This window comes from Bicyclus anynana, chromosome 25 (genome assembly GCF_947172395.1).
Source record: "Bicyclus anynana chromosome 25, ilBicAnyn1.1, whole genome shotgun sequence".
In the NCBI taxonomy this organism is placed as follows: Eukaryota; Metazoa; Arthropoda; class Insecta; order Lepidoptera; family Nymphalidae; genus Bicyclus; species Bicyclus anynana.
In genome coordinates this window covers 10,577,691-10,598,138 of record NC_069107.1, presented here as the reverse complement: position 1 = coordinate 10,598,138, position 20,448 = coordinate 10,577,691, and the positions used below count along the sequence as shown (strand labels likewise).

The 20,448-nt window shown below is 40.7% G+C and overlaps 1 protein-coding gene across 1 annotated transcript in view; it reads right to left on the bottom strand.

The window, feature by feature from the left end:
• Positions 1-1,980: 1,980 nt before the first annotated feature.
• The window catches only part of LOC112047003 (calsyntenin-1), a 192,820-nt gene continuing 174,352 nt past the window's right edge, over positions 1,981-20,448 (bottom strand). Inside the window, exons 3-20 of the mRNA XM_024083890.2 lie at positions 19,258-19,379; positions 18,274-18,488; positions 17,792-17,938; positions 17,275-17,475; positions 16,184-16,264; positions 15,607-15,789; positions 15,369-15,496; positions 14,710-14,890; positions 14,355-14,492; positions 13,584-13,716; positions 12,941-13,134; positions 12,361-12,539; positions 11,629-11,745; positions 11,111-11,200; positions 10,463-10,607; positions 9,696-9,880; positions 9,120-9,234; positions 1,981-7,958 (exon numbers count right to left, since the gene is read on the bottom strand). Coding sequence (XP_023939658.2) covers positions 7,891-7,958; positions 9,120-9,234; positions 9,696-9,880; positions 10,463-10,607; positions 11,111-11,200; positions 11,629-11,745; positions 12,361-12,539; positions 12,941-13,134; positions 13,584-13,716; positions 14,355-14,492; positions 14,710-14,890; positions 15,369-15,496; positions 15,607-15,789; positions 16,184-16,264; positions 17,275-17,475; positions 17,792-17,938; positions 18,274-18,488; positions 19,258-19,379 — 2,622 coding nt within the window. The 3' untranslated portion in view covers positions 1,981-7,890. The remainder of the gene's footprint in view (positions 7,959-9,119; positions 9,235-9,695; positions 9,881-10,462; positions 10,608-11,110; positions 11,201-11,628; positions 11,746-12,360; positions 12,540-12,940; positions 13,135-13,583; positions 13,717-14,354; positions 14,493-14,709; positions 14,891-15,368; positions 15,497-15,606; positions 15,790-16,183; positions 16,265-17,274; positions 17,476-17,791; positions 17,939-18,273; positions 18,489-19,257; positions 19,380-20,448) is intronic.

Here is a 20,448-nt window from a genome sequence, read left to right as displayed (position 1 = left end):
ACATATCTCCACCTTGCTCTCTTCCGTTGCGCATTTCCTTAGTCACTGTTGTCATCTCTCTTACTCTTATAACGCAGGGATATGTGCGTCCCAGTCCGTCGGGGCGGGCGGGCGGCTGGCGGTACATTATGCAGCGTGTTTGTCGATCGTTTTATGAGGTTTGCGCAGCGTGACACAGAGCAGACATTAACAGAGACATCGGGTAATCATCGGGCTAGTAGGTATCATTGCTTCTATCAGTTATTTATGTTTGTTTCTTACCCGACTACGGCGAGGCCAAAAGGAAGGGTAATGATTTTGGCAGTCTATGTATGTATGTATGTTTGTTCCGCCGTAGCGCTTAAACTACTGAACCGATTTTAAATGAGGTGTCAAAAGAATCATAATAATTCAAATTTATACATAGGCTATATAAATTTTATAAAAAAAAATTATGACGGAATTTACGTAAACCTCATATTCTAACCTTGAAAAAAAATAAATCGAAATAATCACTATGTGTTTGGTATCAAACGAAAGGTCTTGGTGAGCACATTACAAATATGTATATCTATATATCATATTGTTTAAGTCTAAATGTATCTTTAAAATGCGATCGTAAAGTTCTCGCGGTCCAGTCGTTTCATATCAGAATGCGACGATGTAGGTATTCATAGATACTGGTAACTTAATTGTCGGGGTCTATACCTAACTACTTACCTATTGGTAATCACACTAATATTAAAAAGATGAAAGTTTGTAATTAAGTATGTTTGTTCTTTAAACTACTGAAGCGATGTGGCTGAATTTTGAAATAGAAATAGATTTTACTCTGAATTAACATAGTTAATTCAGCTATAGATAGCTACTTTTCATCCCGGAAAATCCATGGTTCCCGCGGGATTTGTGAGAAACTGAATTCCACGCGAACAGAGGCGTCCGGTAGTGTTCATTAAAATATCAGTAGTGCAAGTCTAACAAAGTGTATCACGATTTTGTACTTACCTATGTAGACTCTATCATGTAATCCTATCGTAGAAAGTTGTGATAGGTAGGTATATCTAGATGTGAATTCAAAAGTACCACTGTGACTGATGATTTTTTGCTCCATACGACGATGTGATGAAACCCCCGGTGGTTTGGGCGGAGGTCGGAACGACTCTCTAAGGGCGTCTCCTACAAGACTCGGACCTCGGCTTAGAGGGCCGTTCAGGGAGGGATAACCTTGACCTGACCTGAAGTGAATCAGTCCGGATGCCCTTGTCTTGTCATCGTCTGGATCGTAAGAGACTGATGACATCATAACTCCCTTTAAATGTGCCTTTGTTCGGTGAGGGTTTTGTTAGATTTGTGCTAGCGACATCTACGGTGCTGCAACTTACGTGACCGAGAGTTGCTCTTTCAAAATGTTATCATAGATGGCGCTTGTGTTGCAGTTATGTGGGTATAAAGTCAGTACGTTAGCTTGTGTAACAACTTTGAATAGATGGCGGTATTGTCGGTTCTCGGTTCAGATCATTGACGAAGTCTACGAATATTTAAAATTAATTATTTTATTATAAAAGTTAAAAAAATCCATACAAATATAGGAATAAACAGCAATTACACTAAAAGCTTTAAAATACTTTGTATTGCAACTGTCATATCTCATCACAAAGATATTTGTGTGCATTTATGGTTCACTAGTTACTGCGGACGTAGGCTTGTTGTGAGGACCTAAAGCTGCCTAAAGTGTGATCTGTGCTACAAACGTTACCATGCTGAGTAACGTTTGTAGCACAGATCACACTTTAACTTCGTTTGAAAGGAATAGATAGAATTATAAAATATGTAGTCGACATTCACTGTTTGGTACTAATTCTTCCAGTCATCACATTTTTTCTAAATCAAAAGCCAAATTGTCTTCCCAAAATAGAAAATCTATTCCAGGTATGACTGATACTTTTATGTACCAAAGGATTTATAAATTCATTTAAAAATCAGGTTCAAATAAAACAGCCATTGTTTTAAACCAACTTTATTTTTAGCTAAAATATAATAATTCATACATCAAAGAAGATATCTAAGTATACAGTAATAATACCGCAATAATAAGTAAAATAAAATAAAAAAGAAAATAATGCATTATTCAATAATAATAATGTAAAAATAAAATAATATAAAAATGTTAGACACGTAAGTAGCTACCTCGAAATACATTTTCGTTATAGTTAGAAAGAAATCAAAACGCCTGCATTTTGTGCTATATTTTGAGCCGTGGCAGAAGTATATAAAGTGTCAGATCTTAAAAAATAACAGTAGATTGAGTGCCTGTGTGGCCAGTCCTTTGCGATTTTATAAAATTTGAAAGTTTGTCAGTCCATGCTTCTATTGTAGGTAAGTACGGTTGGTAATTATGGAGTATGGATAATAATAATGGCGGCTTTGAAAGGTCAATAATCTAGACCCTGAACAGTCCAAAAAGTATAAATCATAGTTTATATTTTTCCCGACATAATATGATATAGCAAGTTTCTAACCGCTAGTTACTCAGTTTGGTGATAACCCTTAGAAGAAACAAAAAGATCTAATTTTAAGGGTCTCTGACTTAGAGTTGTCACGAAAGGCTAAATCTCTGTCGGTTAGGGACATGATTACACACGATATTCCATAGAAAGTATAAAAAAATACGTTCTATGCTTGGACAATTGTGTCTGGACACTTTAAACCTGTAAGCTGCCTAAGCTACCACAATCCAAAGTCCATACTTCATATTTGCTCACCGTATATCTGTTGAGAGCATGGGCTTATTGAATCAACTTTCAGCTTTTATAAAATATACGAAGATCTGATCATCGCAGGCCGTTCAGTCCACAAGAAGTACCGGGATTGGTCATTGGACGGTCGCCGAGTCGATACAAACCCAACCAAACAAACGGAAACGTAATAAAAACGATCAACCACAGCGCAGTCTTGCGTTTAGGAACCTCACAAAGATATAATCACATTTAGTTTTAAAAACAACTTTTAATGGCACTAGGTAAAACAAGATAAATCAAAATTCCTAAACGCATGGCTCGCTTGCACTAACCTTGTGCCCATTTTGACGAATATCACCCATTTTTCAAAATTACCAAAATGTCTAGGGGACAAGTTTGAGATCGCAACCAGAATGTCTGGTATTTGACATTCACGTCACTTAGGCCAGATAATTATGACGTCATGTTTTATGCAAAGGTCTGGCACTTCTATTGACATTGGATGTTTATCCGACATTTTGTAACGTCATATATTGTAACGTCTACCTAGCATAATTTGCCATACATTTGAAACATGACGAATATCCCCTTTCCCTGCGACTAAGTGAAAAGCCATTATTAACGCAAGAATGGTTACAACGAAGCAAAGGGTGGGAATCGAACTGGAACTGTCAGATTTATAATCGGTATTAACCTTTCAAGTCATTTAAAATTTGATTCCAATACTTAATTTTTAATATTTTCCTAACATAGCGTTCTCAATACAGTCCCAAATCATAATTAAAAATATACATAAAACGTCCTAACGGGCACACAACACAACAGACATGTCAACAAAACAACGCGTTTGTACACGAGAGAGAAAAATACAACATTTCTGACGTCAACTATCCACGGAACATCAATGATTATGTCACAATTGCTTACTGTACAGTCCGACATTCAGAACAACTGCTAAAGCGCGGAACATATCTCATACAATCTTTTTGGGATTTACCCAAACAGCTGTCCTTGATTTCGGACCTTGATTCTAGGCCTTCAGCTAATTTCCTGAACTTCAAAAGACTTTTAGTTTTGCTAGAAAAGAACTACTAAAGTCAAAAAATCTCTCAATCTTTTTGCATCGAGCCTAATCGATGCCTTAGACTTTGACCTAGGTCTAGCCTGCCCTAGACTTTAACCTAGAAGGCAGATTTCTAGACCTTCCTTCAGTGACTAATTTCACTCATTTGAACCACTATGAAACCTTTTAGAGCGAGGCTAGTCGCGGCTGATTTAATTAATAAAAAGTTAAGTTGAGTATTAGTATAATCAGAGGCACAGTTATCCGCCCACTTTAATATACTCGCGTCTATTAAAAAGGACGGATAATTGTGCTTCTGAGTATATTACTATTAAACTCAAACACGAACTGTGTAACTGATTTAAAACACATCCCCATTGGATTCACCGCAATAAAATAAGTAAACCAAACTGCGAAATCCACAGTTCCCCAAAATATTTCATGGCTGGCGTAAAAAAACATTTAACTTAAATTTAAAATTTTGTCAAAAAATGTATACATTCCTATGCTTTAGTCGCGGTTCTGAAAGTCGGACACTAATAACTAGTATGGCAAACTAACCTGATATGCAAACCCCTAGAGAGGGACAGAGCTATGCGGGCGGGCGGCGCGCGAGAGGGACGGCAACACCGCCGCGCCGGAAACGAAGGAATGAAACTTAACTACTCTTACAACTAAGGGCTCCCACAGTCTACAGACTTTACGCCACACGGACATTCAGTATGTTTGAGATGCACATTATTATGATTTATTTATTTTGCTATCAACAAATATTTTCTTTTTTTAATTGTTTCTATTCATCTTTTCATACGAGAATATTGTAGAATTTCAAAGAATTATTCACACTATACCACGCCACGCGTATTGAGTTACAAATATTTTTATCTGTTAAATGGCTGCAATTTTCAAATAAACACAACCCGAATTGCCTGATTTTAAGTAATGGTCACCGACATTTGACATTCGTTTTGACACGTTAATTGAGACACAATCTTAATTTGTGACGTCAAAATTGACAATTATACGATAACTTGTCAAATCTAACGTCACAAAACACACCAAGCAGTTACGTTGACAGAGCGAGGACCCGATTTGATCGGTTCCAAAGTCCGACTAAACTGTCGTAAGATGAAAAGTCTGCAGTCTGCGAGCGTCCTAACGGCGTCAACCTACCACGGAGCTTAATACCTAAATGTTAGTAAAAATCCCTTAACGCATTCAAAATATATATATAATTATTATATATATACTTAGTACATATAGTAGCTGATCCTAAAACGATATTTTGTATAAGTAAGTGTATAGTATAGTACATCTATGTAATTTTTTTTTTTCAAATAACTCTGTGCCTAATATACATTTAAGCCGTTTTTTGTTTGAGAAGCTCGTAAGGGGTGAAAAGTGGACATATTTTTTTTATTTAATAATAATGATAATTAATTAATAATAAAACTTTTAAAATCTATGCGTGAAGTGTTTTTGTACCGTTACGTAAAAAATGCGACGAACTTACGTCCGCTCTTGTACTATATAAAGGCGAGTTTACATTCGGTCAATTAAACGGCCCTAAAGATATAAAAGTTGAATATAATATTTTCCATATATCGTTAATAATTTAATATTAATTAATATCAATCATGTGTATTAACACATGATTGATGAAAATTCTGAATTTCATACTCCACACCAGTGACGTGCACACCATAGATACAAGAATGAATAGCCTACCCTGAGGATTCATTACGAACCCTTCATTGGAGAAAGATTTCCCATTTTGTACAATTTATTCACATAGTGCATACTCTAGTTAAAAACCAAATGCACGCCACTGCTCCACACATAAATATTGTCATCGTATCAGGCAGTTATCCAGCATTTTGTTAGTTTTTTAACATTAAAAGACCATTTCTTACACACGCGTAAATTAAGCCGTTGGCAGCCCACAAAAACCGCAATATAAACCCGCCTCAATTTTTGTTCTTGTACTACACAATAAATGCTAAAAAAACATGGCGTCTACAACTGTTGGATAAAAGATGGCGCCACTGGTCACATACAATTAAAATATAGGTAGACAGTTAAAAAAAAGTAATATTATACAGCTGTACGGCGAAGCGTCTTAGAAGTGAAGTAATATACATACACATAGTATTTCACTTATGTACTAAAACCCACTTAGATTACAATAGATCGACTCCATACCAAATAACGACTACTGTTTGATACATAGGTACAACTTTTTTTTTAATTTTCACGATTAGCAGGAACACTGATTTAGAACTAATTTTAACACAAAATACCCAATAAATTATTTTCTTTCATTTATAATATATATGTTGTTATTTTATCTCGACAATTAATTTTACCTCATAATGATGAATCAAAAGACGGTGTAGAAATAAACTCCATGGAATTAGTCGGCTTTACTATTTAGTCTAGCTTTACTATATTTTATCTTTCCATCCATTGCAATCCGTGCCGTATCTAGTCATGTCGTACCAGTACGCATTAAAATTAGTTTTAAATCAGTTTCAATATATAGAAGTGTAGAAAAGATGGTATCGTCTATGCACTGAACAACAGTCGTTTCTACGAAAGCAAGCGAGGGAATCATGGTTTACGTATAAATTTGATATGATTCATTTTTTTGAGACTTAATTACACATATAGTACCCCCACGTGCGCTACCGGATGAGTCAACTAGTTTAATGATATAAATACATTTAAAAAACATGTTGCGTTTCAAAGAGTACACACGACATTTTTACGTGCAGCAAAAGAGCATAATTACGACGCGATTGTCGCATCTTGGCACCGCGATTGTCGCATCTTGGCGACGCAATTGTCGCTACGTACACTTAAGGCAAACTTACGTAGACGACATAGATTTGTTAAATCACATACTCTTAGGTGTTTATGCGTTTCTTATAGAAGGCGATATATTATGATAGTGTTTGTGCAACTAAACAGGTATATTGCGCAAAACGCGACAATCGCGTCTAATTTCTCGCAAATTATATCTACACATGAAAATGTCCTCAAGTGCAATGATTTATAGTGTTGCGTTTAATTTCAGTTTATAATTTCATTAATCTTAAGAAAATAGTGTCACCAAGTTTATTCTTAAAAGAATAAATTTTCTTATAAGACGTTTTTAAGAAGGTTTATAAAAACTTTAATACAATTAAAATTTTCGTTTGAATACTATCGTCAACCTTTTCCATGGAACCACTATTTTCTTAATTATTTATAGAAGTGTTTATTTTTAAAAACCATGCGACGCTTATAAAAATTATAAATGCGACTTAAATTTCCTAATTTGTGCCATACACACAATACAATCAAATATTTAAGTACAAAACATTTATATTATGTCATTAAAATTTAGTCTAACAGGAAATCAATTCCTTTATAAAACTGCTATAATAACGCATCTCGGGTTTTATAATATGACCATTATATTTTTGATTTATTAAAAGACTACTTTAAACAATATTTTTCTAGAATATGGCATTATGATTCTCCCATACAGTTTTAATATTGGTCACTATATAGATAACCATGATTTACTTTCAAAATTGGTTAAAAATCGACCTGCGATTTTTTTTAAAAACCAATTAATTTGATAATAATTCCCCGCAATATTTTTATACTTACAAACATTTCTTGCAAATTTTCCTTATAAATCCAAATACAACTGTTATTCCAGAAAAATCATATATCCCTTTTCAGAAACACATTTCTAAGGAAAAACAATGCATTTTTTGTCGACCACAAACACCGTAATGTAAATCCATTACATTATACATTTGTACTAGTTCCCGAAATGCTAAAAAAAACACTGCATTTTGATCAGTTGGATAAAAGATGGCGTTACTATCACGTAATAAAATATGGCAGTTATTGATCTGGTGACGAAATAGCTATTTTTATCCTTATATGTAGTAGATTTATCTACTTTACATTTATTTAATATACAATACAATGGTCATATCATGAGACTAACATTACAGAGGGTATGTGAGGAGTGCGCGGCGGCCGAGGGGGTGAGAGTGAATTCGAGGGGGAGTGAGAGAGTGAGTGTTTGGGGGGGAAGGATGCGTGTGCGCATTACATTGTGCTGTTGTCCCACTCCAACTGGCTGATATTTCTGTACTTGTGCTGCTTGCCGGCCATAACTGGAAAAAAAAAGTGTTCAGTGAAACTACTGATATAATAGGGATGTTTAAGTTGTTTAGTTAATATAGTTTATTGTTAATGGCGTACACCTTTCGTAGTATGAAGGTTCAGAGACACTCGAGCCAAGCTTGGAGTGTATCAGCGCAGTAGATAAAAAATACAGATATCATACACTACTCATATATCTAAATATATATTTAACTCGGAACTCTCCACTTACTGAAATAAATTACACTTGAATACCCTTGAATACACTTGAATATAGCACAGTAAATCTTTACTCTGCCCATAGCACCGGCCTAAACCAAACACACATTAATCACACATTCGTAAACACGAATACACACACACACACACACACACACACACACACACACTACACACGCTACACCCACACACATCAACCCACATACACTTTCTAAGGCACACTCAACTAACATGTATTTTATTTTATTTCCTTCGCTCGTCGTTGTTATTATTATTTGTTTATTTAGTTTTTTCCTTTTACTAATATTTAGCTAGTTTTTATTATTAAGATTTTTATTTTCTCTAATTTTAGATTGTTAATTTTGAATGTTGTAATCATCTATAATGAGGGAAGAGCGATGGAAGTTGCGACACGGTTTATACTAGTGCAACTTCCATCACATTAATTATTTGGATTTACGCATTTAATTTTTTGGATTAAGTATATTAAATAAGCATGTAACTTTTAGTAATAAAGCTATTGTCTATTGTCTATTGAACTCAGTTACCTACATAGCTCAAAGCTGACTGGACTACGGAAAACGCGGTGCTGGCCGACCTTCCACTAGGCGGACCGATGGTATCAGTATTTGCAAACTGAATCTAAGATTATTTGAAACCCCTTATCCTATTTCCGTCACACTCCCAATTTCTCTCCCTTTTTATAAAGATAGCACGGGATAGAAAACCTTGAAACTTGCTTTCGTATTTTAATAAAATTTTTACTAATAAACACGAAGCCATGAATTGTGCACAGCTTAACAAATTGAATAAATTTATCCTATTCAAGCGGTCTATTTAAACCATATATCATACTGCGGGTTGCAAGTAGTCCCATGCGGGTAATGAGCGTGGTGTTCAGAAGTCCTTTCTGGAACCTAGGCCTATGTCTAGAAGCGATGATGATACAGTACCTTCTTCGTCGTCGGAGGAGTCGTTGTGGTCGGAGTCAGAGTCGGAGCACGAGTCACCGTCCGAGCTGTCAGCCGGCGCCGCGCTGTGAGACGCGCATGCGCGCTCCGCCGCCGTCTGTGAAATAGAACACATCAGTCAAGTATTTGATAAGGATTCATTACAAATGAGGGATTCAGTAAGACTGAGAGATTTTTAATTTTTCTTGGTGACGCCATCACTTGTGACTCGCGTGCTTGTGAGGCGAGTTCATTTTGTTTATATATTTTCGAAAAACAGTTTCTTACCGAACGAACGATAAGAGAAAATAATACAAACATTTGGAAAACTTCAGTAAAATTAATTTGTATTCTATGGTTCGTCTATTTTATGGATGCTTGTTACCTGATCAGTTTAGTGGCTGCAAGGTTCTAGATGAAATTTTACACCAAGATAGACTCTAGTTTGGCAGAATGCTATATATAAGTATGGCATATAGCCTATTTTCTAACCCTAAACAGATATTGACAGATAGACAGTTTGGGAGAGATAAGATTGTTGATTTTGATTTCCATGGTGACGAGTCGAGTAGCGCTCACCTCCTCCATGGGGTTGACGGTAATGGTGAGCGCGGAGTCGTCCCAGGCCATCTCGTTGTCGTGCGGCGGCACGCGGTGCGCGCGCGGCGGCGTGCGGGGGCGGGCCCGCGCGCGCGCCGCGCCCAGCGCCGCCAGCGACACCACCGCGCCCACGCACACCGCGCCGATCAGCACTGTCACGTTAGCTACACAAAAAAAAACATTATATAAATATACAAATATTGCTTAAAAAGTAATTAAAAGCTCCGAATCTAACATATAATTTAAGAGTCTATCAATTTAGAGTTTAGAAGTTCGGATTGTGGCGTTTCGCGTCAGTGTTTGTCGTGCTACATGAATGAAAAAACGAGTGTGTGAAAAAAACATTTTGGTGAACAACACAGGTTTATAAGACTGTGACAGAAACAAAGCGTCATATGTGTGCCTCATGCATAACTGCATCGTAACAGGTTCTTGAAATTTATTAAAAAATATTGTATTAAAGTTTCTTCAGAACGCCATCTACTAGTAGTTTAAAATAACAAACACTGTTTTACTATGTCTTTAGATGACAGCACGCATCTTCCGATTACAATCTTCATAACGCAGCTCACTTATTTCACTTGCGTAAAGTTTTACTTCAAAAGTCCTTAACTTCTTTGTAGCAAATTATTATGTAGAAATCCGTCAAATTGTTTATGCTTTAGAGCGTGCCAAAAAAGACAGCCTTCTTCAGCAGTTCGATACAAAGTATCAGTACTGAGAGCGATCTGAAACATGCGACTCACTGGAGGTGCGCTCGCGGTTGGGGTGCAGGTCGAGCACGCGCGCGGCGGGCACGTCGGCGGCGTGCGGCGAGCGCAGCGCGTGCGCCGCGAACGCGCGCGGCACGTTCAGCGCCACCGGCACCTCCGCGCTCAGCCCGCCCGCAGACTGCGACACAGCGAATTGGATTCATTGTTTTATACTGGTATTTATTTACTATTCATTCAAACATTTACATTACTATAACAGCCATGTGGAACAAGAGTGACAAAATATAGCAACAAACACTGTGTTGCATTTGTATCAATAACCAACACAACGGTATCATAGTGGTCATTTTAGTTTACCTTAAAGGATATATATTTAAGCGATATCTCTTCTTCGCTTGCCAAATAGTAAGGTGTGATAAAAAAAAAATAGAGACTGAGGGTTATCAAGTTCATCAATATCTGTTGTACTGTTAGCACTTGTAACATAGAGAGTGGGATTATAATATTTCCAGTTTCGGTGGGAATACCGGAAAATATAGTCTATGTATGACATTCACAAACAATAAAATGATCCAGAGAATACTCTCTGAACAACACCACAAACTACATCGTTGTAAGACTGCAAGGAGCGCGTGCCTCAAGTTCCACCCCGTGTCACAAGAACGCGCGAGGCTAGCATACCTTCTCCCGCGCGACGTCCAGCTTGTCCGCCAGCCCGCTGGGGCGCTGCGCGTGAGCGTCGCCGGCGGCGCGCGGGTGCACCACTGTCAGCTGCGGAGTATATTGTATTATGTTAGGACGCTAACCTCTAAACACTGCCCCATTTTTTGTTTCATTTGTAAGACACCCTAATCAAGAATTAAACTGTTTATCAAGCTTTTATTGAATTTCATTCGATGAAATTGTGGAGACCAAATTCAGACGTATAACCGCTATCGACCACAATATCAGCGCCTGATTTCCTATTCTGGAATTAAATCCAAAATACAGTCCACTTTCGCAAACACGACGAAATTCCCAACACCAAGGTCTGATAACAAGTGATAAGTGTCGGACAGTCTAACCGTAAGTTTTGTCACATTCTTACTTTTCGTCAAATGGTAGAGACAAAACTGGTGAATAAGCTGTCAGATACATATCAGAAACCAGTAAAATTGTCCCTACAACTCGCGAGCATAAGTTAGAAAGCGCGCACTCACAGTCTGCACGTATTCGTTGCTGGTGAAGCGGCCGTTGAGCTCGGAGCACGTGAGCTTGAACACTCGGTTGAGGTAGTAGGCCGGCTTCTTGTTGCTGTACTCGATCTCGCGCAGGATCTGACACACAGACAACCGTTACACTTGGCTTTATTATTTTATTTCACTATTCATTGGTCAAGGAATTCACGATTTATTGAAACATTGAGATTGATTCGCATCTTGATTAAAAATACATATTTTGTTGACCCGCATGCCCAGCGTGGTTGGTATCGGGCAATTATTTGTAGATGGACCAAAGTGCTGGACTGGTGACCCCGCACTAGTAAGCGCAGTGTTGGCCGACCCCCCACCAGGTGGACTGACGACATCAAGCGAGTCGCAGGGATTCGTTGGATGCAGATTGCTCAGTATCGTGATGTTTGGAAGTCCCTACAAAAGGCCTATGTACTGCAGTGGACGTCCATCGGCCGATGTGATGATAATGATGATGATTTTGTTGAGGCGAAACCTCTCCAGCAGAAACCATAATCATGGCACACACGTCAGCAGCGGACAGCGCCAACGCCTTGTGGTTAGAATACCTCCTCCTAAGAGTGTAGGGTGGGGCTAGAAGTCTCAAGGCCTCCTTGTCCGGATGAGTTGCGGGAACTTGCTCCCCCGGTGATTTCTTCAGCCCCTTTTCGGGGCTGCGGCTGAGGGGCTCGGGCGCGGGGTGTTGACCGTCTCTCTCACCTTCTGGTAGTTGTGCACGGTGTCGGTGCCGGTGAGGCTGACGCCGTCGCGCGTGAGCGTGGCGCGCACGTCGGCGGCGGGCAGCGCGCCCGCGCCGCGCAGCGCCAGCGCCTCGTGGTCGGGGTTGAGCGCGGGGTACACCGACACCACGCACGAGTCCAGCTTTTGCGTCTCGGCTTCTGTGTACAGTGATGTTACACTTATTATTGTATCCCACTTCTGATTTCATATGAGACCGAAATAAATATTTAACAAATCTTTGTTGCGTGCATCAGGATTGAGAAACCAATTGTCGAGTCTATTGACCACTGTTTAAATTCCTGTTGATCCTATACTAAAATGGTAACGCACAATTTTGAAAAAATAACTTGCCGAACGCGCTGCGCCGAACGGTCCGTCGAATACGCTTGTAATGGTTTTCCAATTGCCCCTTAACACCAGTCGACACACGCGACACGTTACGTGAAAGAAAGTAGAAAACGCTTTCGTCTTTACTGCTGACCTGGTTTGGCGTCTGGTGAGTCATACCGACTGATAATTTCCGTCGCTGAAGTTTCGACACTTTGGCAGTTCAACTCACCCTTGACGTTGTCCCCGGAGCGCGCCAGCACCTGCACCCGCAGGTCGGGGAACACGGGCAGGCCGGCGCGGAAGTGCGCGTAGTCGCGCGCCGCGTCCGCGCTGCCGTTCAGCAGGATGGTGGGCGTCTGCGGCGCCAGCACCATCACGTACGACTCCGCCGGCCGCGCCTTGATCACGCGTCCATTGTCGCATCTGGGGAACGTTACATTATTTATTGAGCGTGATTTTAATTTATCAACTGCCGGGAGGCACACATAAATGTTCGGTATAATTTTACCAGCCCGCCCGAGGGAGACGCCAGTAAACAAGGCATCACATTACACAAACTAAAAAGGAACGGATTTAAAGGGTAAAAGGGAAATGTGTTCTTATTTTGACATATTCGTTTTCCAAATGGTTACGTACATCATTTAAAAGGGTAAAAGTGGATATTTTTGGAGTTTGTCACTGGAGTGGATCCAATTTTAGTGTCATTTTATCTCCAGCTGGCTTAGCTGGGTTTTTAGTACGAAATTTGGGAGACTCCAGCAATTGGCGCAGCCTGGTGCTTCTAGATCCGAGAGTGCCCTGCAAGAGTCCGAGGGCCATTACTATGTCTTATTGTGATTACACAATAAGCCACACCGTCTTCAGACACTCACGTGATGGTGGTGGCGAGGTGCACGTTGCGGCGGCCGGGCGTGGGGAAGGAGCGCGCGTCGCCGTACGCCACGCGCCGCACCAGCGTCTCCACCTCCGCCGCCCCGTCGCCCTCCACCGACACCGACTTCAGGTCTGCGGATGGATGGATCATTTTGTAACTTTCCTTTTTTCATTTTGACAACGGTAAAAAGACTTTCTGAAGAAGACAAAACGTGCAAACTTGTAAACTCTACTACTTTTATGTAAAATCAAGATTTAAAGTGAGTAGGTATGGAATATTGAATAGAGATTATTTGTAACTATTGACAAAAACTTGCTTCTGTAGTCGAAGGGATTAGAAGAAGACACTTCCTCCATAGTTCCAGGAAACTGCGCTTCACTCCTCAGACAAAAAGTACGATCAACAAATTGGGATCATGGAAAAAGGTAACATTTTACACTTCAAAAATGCTTGTATAGGTAAGATTCACATTTCTAAAGTGTACAAAAGGATCATACTAAAAGTAAAGTATGATCAACATTTTGAGAAAAAGAAAGAGGTACAAAATGGAGATAGTTTCTGATAGTGAAAAAACTTCCAACCTATCTTACAAATTGTGAGGAATAACAAAATAGACACTGCAAGAAATTTTACCCTTTTCATGAGTTCTTGTAAAGATTTTGGGAGCACAGACAAAGGTATCTAATAGTGAATGCTGTAGAGCTGCGACAATATATCTTTTTTTTCGCGAGGCATGCAGTTGAGGTATTGCCAAGATTGCAGGACTCACATAGATCAGGCGCCAGGCTGAGTCCCTCCCGGCAGCGCGCACAGCAGCGCAGCTCGGAGGGCGAGTGCACGCCGCCCAGCAGCAGGCCGAGCCCGGCCATCCAGCCGTGCATGTGATGCTTCATGTCGCTCTCCGTGCCTGCAACGACAAACACGCCTTTACAATCGGCAGGAGAAAGTTGCGCAAATTATTGTTGAACAATTAGGAACGAATTCATTGGATCTTAAATTGAAAACCATAGCTTAAGAAGACCATCAAGATTCATCTTGTCATATTTACTAGAAATACTACATTTTCTTGTTGCCATTTGATTGTTGCTAGACACACGAGTGTTCTGCCTGTAGCCTGCACACACCTTGCCAGCAGGCGCCGATGACGAGCGTGGTGTTGACGCCGTGCGCGGGGTGCAGCGGCCAGTCGTCGATGACCTCGGGCCCCTTGCCGTCGGCGGCGCGGTACGGCTCGCCGTCCACGAACAGCTCCACGTTGGGGAAGCGCACGTTCACCGCGTAGTGGTGCCACTCGTTGTCGCAAACCTGCAGAATATGATCAGAAAGTTAGGTTTAACTTGTTATGACGATGAAGAAAAACATCGTGGAATTAGCATAATGTCTCTAGTTCTGAGATGAGATTCGTGCACAACAGTGAGCAGAATATGCGTTGTTAATGATGGTAATGAAACCTTTTGAATACCTGAGAGGTACACTAAAATAAACACAACGAAGTCTTGAGATTGTGTTCAGGAATAACATCTCTTTCATCCTTCACATACGAGATATCTCCATTGCAACGTAGACTGCACTAAACATATTAGCAGTTTTTCCTGTTTCTTTCAATCCTATTTTCTACAAAGATAAGGATTCTATATTCTAGGTTCCAACTTCCATTATCCCTAATCTATAATAGGGTATCTTGAAGTCAAGACGCATCTTCTACAACTATCACGTTCCGAAGTTGCCCTTATCATCAGGCGTGATTGCCAAATAAACAGAATGTCCAAGACATGTTCCATACCTCGGGCAGCTTCCAGCGCCATTCGGCAGGTCTGAAGATGTTCAGGTCGCCCTCCCCGAAGTCTCTCCGCAGCAGCAGAATCAGACGGCAGTTGCGCACGAAGAACGCGTAGTGGTGTCGGTTCATTTCTGTTACGAGAAAAATGTCAAAATATTATATTTCCTTTAGGAGATTTTCTTGCTGGCTTTGCTCGATCGTATCGTGCAGTTCTAGCATTACATAACGCAAATGATCTCACTGTGGTCGTCAGCCAGGCAGAGCACGTGCTCCTTGCGGTGCTTGTCGTGGTCGGGCGGGGGCGCGTGCCGCAGCCACACGGACAGCGCGAACGTGCTGCCCAGCGAGTGCTTCAGCACGCTCTCCGGCACCACGGCCGACGTCGACTCGCCGTCGAACTCGAACATCTGCTCGCCGTCGCGATCTGTAACACCATTACCACCACCATCGTCATCATCATCATCATCATCATCATCATCATCATCATATCTCATTAACGGATAGAAGTTAACATAGGCATAGCTGGAAACACGTCTTTTGTAGGAACTTCTAAACTCCTGAGTCGCCTGTGATCAACGGTTTAAATCGAGACAGACAAGACAGAGGGAGACAAGAAACACTGCGATTTTTGGTGAGTGGTCGCGAGAACGATTCTTCTCTGGCAGGAGAATTTTTGAATTGAATATTAAAAAATTTACAAAAATCCATTTAAAACATTTTAGCACAACATTTTCAAAAATGAGATTGTTTAGCACAACATATTCAAAAAAACAAAGGAAGATTCAGAAAAAGATTTACATATTTTGTGAGGTACTTGCCTGAGTCTGGTTTTAAAGATTTTGCCCATTCTTTACCAGCGCCAGGACTGGGAAGTAGATCAATTGTCTTCTGGTCCAAACCTGATAAAGCAAAATTAATTATAGGTACACGTACATCAGAATATCTATCGAATCGGATTAAAATCTATAACCCATGCACAAACTTTGACTTTGATTTCGGAATGAGTGCTGACATGTTAGAAACGCCAATGTTTAAGAGTTTTATAAAAGCGTAATTACAATGTATAGTGTACACGTTCTAGTTAAATGTATATATACTATAAAATGTATATGCCATTTTTGGTCTCAATTTCCTGAAGTCAATCCTGGAAATTAATTATGGAATTTAATAATATTGTGAGTGTAAGAAGATATCCGTGATAGCCCAGTGGATATGACCTCTGCCTCCGACTCCGGAGGGTGTGGGTTCGAATCCGGTCCGGGGCATGCACCTCCAACTTTTCAGTTGTGTTCATTTTAAGAAATTAAATATCACGTGTCTCAATCGGTGAAGGAAAACATCGTGAGGAAACCTGCATACCAGAGAATTATCTTAATTCTCTGCGTGTGTGAAGTCTGCCAATCCGCATTGGGCCAGCGTGGTGGACTATTGGCCTAACCCCTCTCATTCTGGGAGGAGACTCGAGCTCAGCAGTGAGCCGAATATGGGTTGATGACGACGAAGAAGATATCGTTACTTCATCCTCTTCGATTTGTATAGCTGTGTGTTTCTTGGTTTGGTCCTTCGAGCCGAATTAATGATTGACTAAACAAACGACCGAAAGTACAAAAAATTCCATGACGACACTTCGTGTTCTAATGCCGTAGCTAAGCTATGCTTCTCGCGCTGCTACGATGTTACCATCTCTGTCAACAGAATGTTCTACTCTCGCAATTAATCGCACCATCATGTACTTTTCTTTTCGACTTGTACTCACAACCGACAAAATAGAGAGCGGTGGGCAGGACGAGGAGCATGATATGCTATAAAACATCTCTGGCTTTCCTTGCTACTCCTTATGCCACTCATCAAGTGTGGTACGCCCCTACAACTATAAAAAGGTGTGTCGAGTAGTCCAAGAGGCAGGTACCGCAAATGGAGCGCTGCGCGTGCACGGTGTAGGTGTCGCGGTCGCACGCCACGCCGGCGCGCGACGCCTGCAGCGTGACGGCCGCCTGGATGCGCGTGACGCCGGGACAGCGCTCGTCGCTGGAGCACGCCTCCAGCCGCGCCGCCGGGAACAGCGCCAGCGGGCCCGTGCCGGGCGCGTAGTCCACGCGCTCCGCCAGACCTGCGGAACACGAGACACTGTCAAATATTTTTAGCTCTTCTACTAACAGCTAGCTAAGCCCCTATCTACTAAATAAAACTTAAATACTAGCACGCTTATATATAACTGCCAACAAAGAGCGTACTGCGTTTTGGTCTATACAGTATGGACGCCGGTGGCATGGCAATTATATTCCCTATACATATAAACCAGGTTGTCAAGGTAAAGAAAATCTTTAAATTATATTCAAGACTACCTTGAGCGATAGGGTTGTCGGAATTATATTGTCTTCTTTTAGAGCTCTACATTATTTAAAAACCCTTATTAAAATACTTACCCTTCCAGCCAGCGCGGCAGGGCTTGTTGACCTTGATGGTGACCATGACTGGCGCTGACTGCATCATGCCACAGTCGTAGGCCACCACCGACAGGATGTGGTTGTGCGATTTGTCGTACTCCAGGGGTTCTGTGTTGCGGATCACGCCTGCAGCAAAAACATTACGATAATTATCTAACTTTTAATGATTTCGAAAATTTGGTGGAATTATTCCAGATGTAGTTTTTGCCCTGATCAGGACACTATTTGGAAGACCATCCGGCTGTTCACTCTGCTATGCAAGAGTCGTCCAGGTTCAGTATGGATTTATTTGTGTTTATACCAACTATTAAAGTGACCAGTTTATGATTTACTTGATGCGTAGAAAGTAGAAGATCATTGTCACTTACTTACTCACAGTGTATTGTCATGCGTCCCGATGAATATGAGTATAAAGTGTTAAGTTTGTGACATATGACGTGCCACACTGTCGTACAACCGACCTTCGTCGTCGATGGCGAAGGGTTGCCGCTCTCCGTCTTGCAGGATCTCGTACTTGCACACGTCGCCGTAGCGCGGCGTGCAGTCGCGGTCCGTGGCGTCCACGCGCAGCAGCTCGGGGTACAGCGCGCCCTCGTCCACGGAGCGCACGTACGCCGCCTGGCTGAACACCGGCGCGAACTCGTTCACGTCCGTCACCGTTATGTGTACCGGAACTCTGCAAAGAAAACAGTCATATTTTTTACATAAGATCCTGAAAAACAGCTTGACGATTAACGGCTTTGTAAGCGTTCTTCAACTTCAACGTAACTCAATGATAGGCTTTGGTTTTGGATGGGCAGATATCCATAAATATCTTCCTCGACTTTGACCCGATCTTTCGGAGATTAATTTTTTGCAAAGACTTCGAATCCCAAAAAAATATTATTTCTCGGCTGAATTCACTCTTGTCGATATTCAGTGTTACGCCGTATTTGTTGCGACGCTCTAAGACTTCATGTAGAAGCTTCTCGTGTTGGTATTTGGAGAAGAATACCGTCAAAGAAACAGAAACAATTTTCCATTCCTTTATGAACTTGATGCATGAATCGTTGAAAGGTTTGATTTGTTTTTTGTATGGTACCAAAGACCATACATTACATTACTGCAGATTTCTGTGTATCTTCTTGACTAATAATAGAAATCCATTAGTACACCATATTGAGGTCGAAACTTTCAAAAAATATTTTTCTTGTGCAGCACGTAAGACTGTTAGTAAGCCTACGCGCACGCACGCCCCTCACACGCCGCAGAGAGAATTCAGACCACGCATCTCAGTGCGCCCCTGTGCGCGTGTCCTGATAGTCTATCGAACTTGTGACCGTTTTTGCTTTCGTCACTGTTGTGAGTGTTCTTTCGTCCTGGTCACCTTGTTACTTCAGCAGCGTTTCTGAGGGATTAAGACAAATGCAAAAAAAACAGAATCGAATATTAGCAAAAGTACGTACGTGTTAGAGTAGGATCCGTCGCAGCCGACGGCGGCGATGTCGAACTTGTAGTTGCGGCGCTTCTCGCAGTTGAGCGGGTAACGCACGCGCAGACGCGCTTCGTTCTCGTCGATCACCATTATCTGCAAAGATTATCATCATCGTCATGATTAGTCACACGCGCACCTAATCATCATCTTCACCATTAGCCAATGTAACACGGTTTTTTTTATACAATGACAAGTAAGCCCTTGACTACGATCTCATATCTCTCGGGCTTATTTAGTAGAGATACAAGATTATTGTCGTTGTCATGACGGAGATGCTTCACCTACGCGATAACTAAAGTACTCGTAAGTAACGTATAGGTTAGACAACGCGCAATGCAAACCCATTAATTAGTTGAGATCACAGATTATAGACAAAGCGCGTTTAGAGCTGGCGTTAATCTAATTCTCATATCCATAGTCGAGGTGTTACGACAATCTTAGTAGAAAGAATACTACTAATCTTTTAGGATTAAAGTAATGATCCATAAAAATAAAAAGCTAAAGTCTCGTGTTTACCGAGAACATATTAAATTAACCTTTTTCCAAGGGTCGATGTCGGCTGAAGGCTGAAGGGCTCTAAAGTTATCGACTTCTGAACTCGGGGGTGGAAAGTTTTCGCTAAGTGTTTTATGGTTTGCTTTGACGGGATCATCAAATTAATTTGAAATCAAATGTCTGGCGAAGTTTCGCATACAATGTTCATTTTTTATCATTATTATTTTGTTGTGTAATGTCGATGACATTCATGCGATAGGTACTTAACTATGAATATTTTATTTTACATATTTTTACTAATATGATAAACTAGCGTTGCCTCGTGGTTTCACCCACGTAGTTCTCGTTCTCGTTTTCGGAAAACAGGGATAAAATATACTCGTAGCCTATATGTTACTTGCTGAAGATATAGTTTTCTAATTTATTTTTGATATCGGTCAAGAAGTTTTCGAGTTAAAACGCAACCAAAAAATCAAATCTTAATTCTTTATCAGTTTAGATTACGTTTTATACTACTTTATACGTTTGGGGGTCTTGATGTGTAGGTATTTTTGAATCCTACTACCTCCCAAAGCCAGCATACCTATGGTAGGAGTATTATGGGCTGACAAACATTCAGCTATTATTAAACGAGGAACGCATCACAGGCTCTAGTTTTATTCACGGA